Here is an 8,425-nt window from a genome sequence, read left to right on the forward strand (position 1 = left end):
TTCACTGGTACCAAAACTAATCATGATGATAAGCCAAAAACAAAAGCAAATAAACAAAAATAACTGTTGTATTAGATATGCCACTCATAGAAATTAGAAACATGATGAGTTGCTTCACTTGACCTTTGCCAAAAAGGCTGAAAATTGCTAGGAGCCAATGGCTCACACCTGTCCTCCTAGCTGCTCAGAGACTGAGACCTGAGGCTCGCCATTCCAAGCCAGCCTAGGCAGGAAAGTTCATGAGACTCTTATCTCCAAGTAACCCATAAAGAGCTGAACGTGGAGCTGTGGCTCAAGTTGTGGAGTTCCAGGCTTGAGGATAAAGGCTAAAGGCCAATGGCCTCGGCCTGGGTTCAAGCCACAATACTGGCATAAAAACAAATGACGAAGTATACACCTTGTGTGTGATCTTTAAAGGAAAGCAAAAGGAACACATTTTACATGAGGGATAAGACTAGGGATGTATGTAAATGTGTGGAGTAGCCACCCCAGCTCTGCAAGCAAGTGGAGTTCCACTCAACCCCGCCCCCCATAAGGCGTAAGGGGTGAGGGAAACATGCCAGACAGCATAGGAGGCAGGTGGAGGCCTTGAAGGTGCTTGAACAGACTAATGCTATGGGTGGGGAATGTGTGTGTGTGTGTGTGCACGTGTGTGAAAACTGGGACTTGAACTCAGGGCCTAGGTGCTATTCCTTAGCTTGTTCACTCAAGGCTAGTCTCTACCACTTGAGGTACAACTTTACTTCCTGCTTTTTGCTAGTTGATTGGAGATAGAACGCTCATGAACTTTCCTGCCTGGCTGGCTTTGAACTGTGATCCTCAGATCTAGACTTTTGAGGGGCTATGATGACAGGCATGAGCCACCGGCACCTAGCGGGGAATTTGACACCAGCCTGCTTACAACATGTACAGGGGAGGACCACAAAGGCCTCCCGCTGGACCAGCAGGAGGAGTCCCAGAGAGGTCCTAGGCTTCCGGAAACTCCCTTCCCTCTTGCTGGCTCCAGCAGACCTCGTTCCAGTCTTCTGATGAGGCCATGCGTGGCTCTGATTCAATGTCCCAAGAGCACGAATTCTGTGCTAGGGCGCAGTTTCGTGTTATTTACCAAATGAAATTATGAAGATACATTATTCGCTGTGGTTAATGCTGCCGAATCACCTCCTAACACAGAGGCATGATGAAGGGAACACTGACCTCCAGAAAAGAACTTTCAAAATCTGTGATGGGTTTCTTTTTTGAGTTGTTGTTGTTGTTGGTGGTGGTGGTGGTGATGGTGTGTGTGTGTGTGTGTGTGTGTGTACACTGAAACTTGAACTCAAGGTCTCTTTGTTCCCACTTGGCTTTATAGTTCAAGACCAGCACTCTGCCACTTGGGCCATAGTCTCATTTCTCTCTTTTTGCTGGTTAATTAGAGATAAGAGTCTCATGGACGTTACTGCCTGGGCTGGCTTTGAACCACAGTCCTCAAACCTCAGCCTCTTGAGTAGCTAGGATTATGAACATGAGCCACTAGCACTCAGCTATGTAGGTGTTTTGTTTTGGGTGGGGACTGAGAATATAAAACAAAAGGGTCTTTTGCTCATATAATTTATTAGTCAATTTTTGCAAGAAAATATCTAATTTGCCCTTATATTTTGTATATTATTTTAATCTTCAAAACTATTTTTGGCTTTAAAACAGTAAATTTTTGTCTTTAAACTTTTTTTTAACTTTTATTGTTGGTGGTACTGGGATTTGAACTCAGGACCTCTATGCTTGCTCGAGAGGTACTCTACCACTTAAGCCATGCCTCCAGCCCCATAGTTGAACTTTAAATGACTGATAATGAAGTCCTAAAATGAGCTTTATCTTTGTCTTTGCAGATACAGGCTAGTTCCACAGGTTTATTTTCCTGAGCAAATTCATGATGTTATACGTGCCACAAAGTACTTCCTGCAGCCTGAAATCCTGCAGCAGTATAACGTCGACCCAGGCAGAATTGGCATTTCTGGTGACAGTGCTGGTGGGAATTTGGCTGCTGTCCTTGCACAACAGGTAACACCAACCGACTTGCAGGGCTGGTGGGAGGAGGGAGGACATTACCTCATGGGGTTGGTCCCTACCCTGAGGAGACTAACATCGCAATGTATTATATCATATTGTATTGTTACGATGCAGTATAGATAATATCCAGTATGTTATTTTTGTGAGTGTATTGTACTGGGGCCTGAGCTCAGGGCCTTGTGTCGCACTTGCCTTTTTGCTCCAAGCCCCCATTAGTCACTGCTCCACTTCCAACTCCTTGTTCGTTAACTGGAGATAAGCATCGCATTGACTTTTCTTCCCATGCTGACTACAAACTGTGTTCTTCACATAATTCAGCCTCCTGCCTGGCTAGAATAACAGGGGTGAGCCAGTAGTGCCCAACTCCCTGGGGGATCTTGAAGCATGAAAATCACCTATGAAGCATAGCAATCTGCTTCACTTCCTTTTAGCTCCCACAGGAAAAATGCCTAGGTTTAGAAAGTAGAATTACAACTTGGAGGACTGTAGTCTCATTGTGTGCTGGGACCCACTGTGTTCCTGTGCAGCCTCTCCGTGCTCCCTGGTCCCTGTTATTTCAGCTGTCATTCTCCCAGCAGGCTTGGAGGCTAAGGGCTCCTCTGTTGGGGTTGTACTGACACACTTTGGAGTCTGCTTGTTTAGCTTTGCCTACCTAGGGTATATTATTGTTAACAAAAATTGTTACAGATAATACACTCACAATACCCAGCAGTGTATGCAGAGTAACAAAGAATGATACAAATAAAGTATGCATGGGGTTTAAAGATCTCAGAGGTCCTGTGCCATAGGTTCATTCAAAGCTCTTGAGTCTGAGTCATGCATGCTATCCCTTTCTTAGGAAATATCTAGAATCTTGGCGGGGAAGTGATGACGGACATTTTTTTAAAACTCCTATAGACCAGCAAAAAACCAAAAGTGGGTATGTGGTTCAGATGATAGAGTACCACCTGTGAGTGAAAAAGCCAAACAAGAAGGCTCTGGGTTCAAACCCTAGTACCAGCACACACACACACACACACACACACACACACACACACACACACACACACAGAGCATTGGAGATTAGAGTCCTTAGTGTCAATTGCCTTCCAAAAGCCAACTGGCAACCAAGTCTTTAACATGCTACAAAATTTGGGGACAAGTTACAGATCCAAATTACAATTGCTTAATGCTTGTTAGTAATTTCACACTATCAGCTTTGACCGATTGGGGAAGCTACTCTCTAAGGTGTACTTTCCATGAAAGGATCCATGCCAAGTGAAATCATGTTGTTCTTCTCTTTCCCAGTTTAGTCAAGATGCCAACGTAAGAAATAAGCTCAAACTGCAAGCTCTAATCTATCCGGTCCTTCAAGCTTTAGATTTTAACACACCTTCTTATCAGCAAAACACGAACACCCCAATCCTGCCTCGCTACGTCATGGCCAAATACTGGGTTGACTACTTCAAAGGCGATTATGCCTTTGTGCAGGCGATGGTAGTTAATAATCACACTGCACTGGATGTGCACGAAGCAGCTGCCTTCAGGGCTCATCTCAACTGGACGTCCCTCTTGCCCGCGTCCGTCACAAAGAACTACAAGCCCGTTGTGCAGACCACGGGCAATGCCAGGATCCTCAAGGAGCTGCCGCAACTGCTGGATGCCCGTTCTTCTCCCCTCATTGCAGACCAGGAAGTCCTGCAGCGCCTCCCAAAGACCTACATTCTCACGTGCGAGCACGATGTGCTGAGGGACGATGGCATCATGTACGCCAAGCGCTTGGCGAACGCGGGCGTGGACGTGACCCTCGACCACTTTGAGGATGGTTTCCACGGCTGCATGATTTTCACCAGCTGGCCCACCAACTTTTCCGTGGGAATCCGGACTAGGTATAGTTACATCAAATGGCTAGATCAAAACTTATAAAGGAATAACACTTCCGGACAGCTCGAGTCCCTCTTGACACCCTGTACCTGCTTAGCAAAGACATACTGTTTTAGTGGCCTAATTCCATCCCCCCCCCCCCCCCGCCGCCTGTTCCTTACCAGTTTTGGAATCTCTGTTCCTTGCACACTTTATGATCATCTAATTTTTTAAAAAGTGAATTTGACTCACTGAAATGCAAAACATCTGACTTGGTTTCCAAAGTGGGCTCTCTTTGTCTGAAAAGATTTTTTTTTTTGAAATTGTGGATAAAAGAAGGATGTTCAAGGAGTTAAGAAAATGTGGGCTCGGGGCTGGGGATATGGCCTAGTGGCAAGAGTGCTTGCCTTGTATACATGAGGCCCTGGGTTCAATTCCCCAGCACCACATATACAGAAAATGGCCAGAAGTGGCGCTGTGGCTCAGGTGGCAGAGTGCTAGCCTTGAGCAAAAAGAAGCCAGGGACAGTGCTCAGGCCCTGAGTCCAAGGCCCAGGACTGGCAAAAAAAAAAAAAAAGAAAAAGAAAAAGAAAAGAAAATGTGGGCTCATCCTCAACTTTCTAGACTTTACTTTGGGTTGACAACTGTTACATGGGTGCGTTCAGGTCAGTGCTAGGGACCAAGTGGCCTCCTCTCTTTGTGGATTGTTTTGTGCCCTATGGGAACAAGGCTTTTAGCAAGACACATTTCTCAGAAGGCTTCATTTCCTCTAGCGCTCTGATTTTATAAGAGAACCAGTTGTCACTCCCCTGGGTTCCCGTAATACTTGAAGTTCTTTTGTACTATTAGAAGAAAACCAGAGTTTGCACGCACTGAATATCTATCTACACATCATTAGAATTGTGTGGTTTGGTTTGACCTTTTCCTTGGGAAAAACTCTCTTATGAACAAATTTATTTAGGTGTAGGATACATTTCCCATTGTTAAATAAGTAAAACCAGGGAAATGAAACTTTGTTTCATTAAACAATGCTTCTGGTATAAATTACTAAAAGCAGTATGTATATATTTGGTTTAGTTGGGAAATAAAAACATATTTAATATAAGTTTAAAATGATGGAAAAAAACTATGGAAAGTCTAGTGCATTCTTGGAGACTCAACTTTTTTTTCACTTACACGGCTTTTAGCAGAGACAATTTTGGTGAAATATGATGCATTGTTTATTTTTTTAAGTTATATAATGTTAATAAATAGCTAGACAGGCTCTTTTTCTGAAAGACATCTATAATCGATATTTAAAATAGTGGTATTTTTTAAAAAAAAAACTACCTTAGAGTTATACCCACAAATAATTTTATGAAAAAAGTAATTATTAGTACTATATATTAGAACATAATATTTTGATGTTTATATGCATATTTAATTAAAATAACTAGCAACTCAGATTATACCTAATAAAGCCATCAAAGTTAATGCAGGTTGGATCTCTCTCACATCAAGTTGAAATGCTCCAAACTCCAAAACTTTGAATACTATTGGGATTCCACAAGAAGAGAAATCTACATCACAAAAGTTTGTTTCATGCACCAAAATATTTAAAATATTATACAAAGTTACTTTGCAATGTATCTCTGCAACATAAATTAATTTCCTGTTTAGAGGTGTGGCTCATCCCCCCAAATCTCAGTATGTATAGACAAGTATACTAAAATCTAGAACAATCTCCAATCAGATAGTTCAGTCCCAATATTTTAGTTGAAGGATACAAATATTCAACCTGTAGTTCACATTTATCTTTTTTCTGTCTGGTGTGTGTGTGTGTGTGTGTGTGTGTGTGTGTGTGTGTGTGTGTGTATGTACCAGTACTGGAGCTTGAACTTTTGTCCTGGTCTTGCTTAGCTTTTTTGCTCAAGGCTCTTGAGCCACAGCTCCACTTCTGGCTTTTTGCTGGTTCATTAGAGTCTCTCAAATTTGTCTACCAAGGCTGGTTTTGAACTGTGATCCTCAGCTCTCAGCCTCCTGAGTAAGTCATCGCTGCTCTTGATGGTCCCAGGAGCCCTCACTTTCTGGGTAAAGGACAGGCCTTACACTTCATTCCTGCATCCCTAATTTTTTTTAAAAAAAATTCTAACCAGGTCTAGAAGTTCTAACAACCCAAACTTACCTTCATGTAAGGTCTTCACTGCCAGTGGGGCATAGGTGCATTTCAAGGAACTCCAGTTCTGGCCGGAGTTGAGCACTGTGCCCCTCCTCCTGCTACCCCATCTCTGTCCCAGTCCAGCTGCAGAGATCTGGCTCCAATGGTAAACGCCAGCCTTGGGCTATGGAGAAGAGCAGTCTGGCTGAACACAGGGCATGAGAGACAGAAAGTAGATGCTCCATTTCCACTCCTTTAAAGGAACAGTATTTCTTACCTACTTCTGCCAATGAGATAACAAATGAAATTTTATATAGTTATTGCAAGAGCCAATCGCATGCATGTGCGTAGCAATAATTATACAAGCTACCTTTAGAGTAAACTTGGACAAATCATAGACCATCTCTGGGCCTCATCTCCCTTTTCTTTAAAACCAGGTGAGCTGAATTACTTCATCTTTGAAGTAACCACTTTTCCAACCTGGATAATGTACTGTCTTTCTATGGTGTTTTTGTTGTTATGATTCTGTATGCATAGACAGGTGCATTGTCAGACTTTTTTCCAACTCACAGACTTTCTATCTCTACCCAGGCAACATCAAAAACATCTGCTGAGCCCTTTCATTCCCACCTGGGATACAAGTTGAGGCTCATTTTCAACTGAGATTAGATGAAAACATTAGGAAAAGTATTGTTCGCTTGGTATCCACTTCCTTCAAGGAGTTCTTTTCTTGTGGTGCTGGGAATTGAACCCAGAGCCTCCTCACGTGCTAGACAAGTGCTCCAATGAGCCAGACCCTCACCTCCAACCCCGTGTGTGTGTGTGTGTGTGTGTGTGTGTGTGTGTGTGTGTGTGTGTTTGCCAGCACTGGTGCTTGAACTCAAGGTCTTGTAGTCACGCTTGACTTTTTTGCTCAAGGCTAGTTGGTGCTCTACTACTTGAGCCACATCACTTCTGGCTTTCTGCTGATTCGTTGGAAATAAGAGTCTCATGGACTTGTCTGCCTGGACTGGATTTGTACCTCAGTCCTCAGAGCTCAGCCTCCTGCGTAGCTAGGATTATAGGCACAAGCCACTATTTATAGGCATGATTCCATGCCTATAAGTTTTTTCATACTATTGAAAGGCCCTGTTTTGTGTTTGTCTGTCTCTGAGAAAATGCTATAATACATGCACAGTTCCATAAAATAACATTTCCTCCTCAGAATTGTGAGCCAAACTCTACAGTAATTCCAGCTAAGTGGTTTCAGATTTCTCAAGAGTTCTCTCAGATGAAAACTGAATGAAAAAAGGGGGGCCCACTCTATTCCTGAAGAAATACTTGAGTTTTATTTTCCTCTGGGGTTTAGTCTTTATAAAAATGATTTTTTTTGTATTCTGCTGATAGGTCTTTTTTTTCTAGTACAGTTTTGTTTTTCTGATCTTATGAAAAAAGTTGATCATCTTTTTGTAATATGAGTGTCTGTGAAATAGGAATATTAATATATGCAGAAAAATCTAGATGTGTAAATTAATCTGAATGTTTTCTCCTTGATTTATGATACACTTAAGATGTATACCAAGATTCTGTTGGTGGATATCATATTTTATGCATGACCTTTTAACCTTTGACCTTGTACCTATCCCCTACTGCTGGAAGGGGGCAGGTTTTATGAAGGATTTTAGGAGCAAATAAATTTTATAAAATGAGAACTACAGATGGGAAAGTGTGTCTCTCTTTGGAAATAAACATTATTCTACTTGGGACTCTACTTCCTTCAGTTCTTCTACTCCTATTCCGGTATCCATTTGAGTGAGGTACTTCCTTTTCCCTTTTTATTTTACCAGCACCCCAGACCCCTGCTTCCCAGATTCTCTCCATTTTATCTCCCACCTGTCTTTCTGATGCTGTGTCGTGTCACCTGAGTCATTGCATGTTGCCTTGCCCAAGTGAAACGTGTCTTAGATGGGCAAGGCAACTCATAAATGTCAGGGGCCCTGGGTTTGGGGGACCTTTAATTCCCATTGTAGGAAAGGATAATGAAAAAAAAAAAGTCTGGGTTGGAATCATTTCAATCAAAGAATTGTCTGACTCTGGGATGCCATTTCACATGTGAATTTGTTACCCTCAAACTATATCCACAACCATGGGACTTGATGGTTTCTCTCGAATGAATTATGTCTATTGTGCACTACATGATTCAGTGCTGCCAAGTGTGGTGGTGTGTACAAGTGTGTGGTGGAATCCCAGCACTTGGAGGCTGAGGCAGGAGGCTCACAAGTTTGAGATCAGCCTGGGCTACACAGTAAGATCCTGTCTTAAAAAAGAGGAAACAAGCCATAGACCAGAGTGTAAATTAACATTCCCTATTCAATTACATGTGTTTGTGCACATATGTGTGTACTTGCATGTGTGTGCTGGTCA

At 42.5% G+C, this 8,425-nt stretch overlaps 1 protein-coding gene across 1 annotated transcript in view; it reads left to right on the forward strand.

The window, feature by feature from the left end:
• The window catches only part of Nceh1 (neutral cholesterol ester hydrolase 1), a 45,477-nt gene extending 41,203 nt beyond the window's left edge, over positions 1-4,274 (forward strand). Inside the window, exons 4-5 of the mRNA XM_048347112.1 lie at positions 1,863-2,034; positions 3,331-4,274. Of these exons, the coding sequence (XP_048203069.1) occupies positions 1,863-2,034; positions 3,331-3,948 (790 nt within the window). The 3' untranslated portion in view covers positions 3,949-4,274. The remainder of the gene's footprint in view (positions 1-1,862; positions 2,035-3,330) is intronic.
• Positions 4,275-8,425: the final 4,151 nt, after the last annotated feature.

This window comes from Perognathus longimembris, chromosome 5 (assembly GCF_023159225.1).
Source record: "Perognathus longimembris pacificus isolate PPM17 chromosome 5, ASM2315922v1, whole genome shotgun sequence".
Taxonomy (NCBI): domain Eukaryota; kingdom Metazoa; phylum Chordata; class Mammalia; order Rodentia; family Heteromyidae; genus Perognathus; species Perognathus longimembris.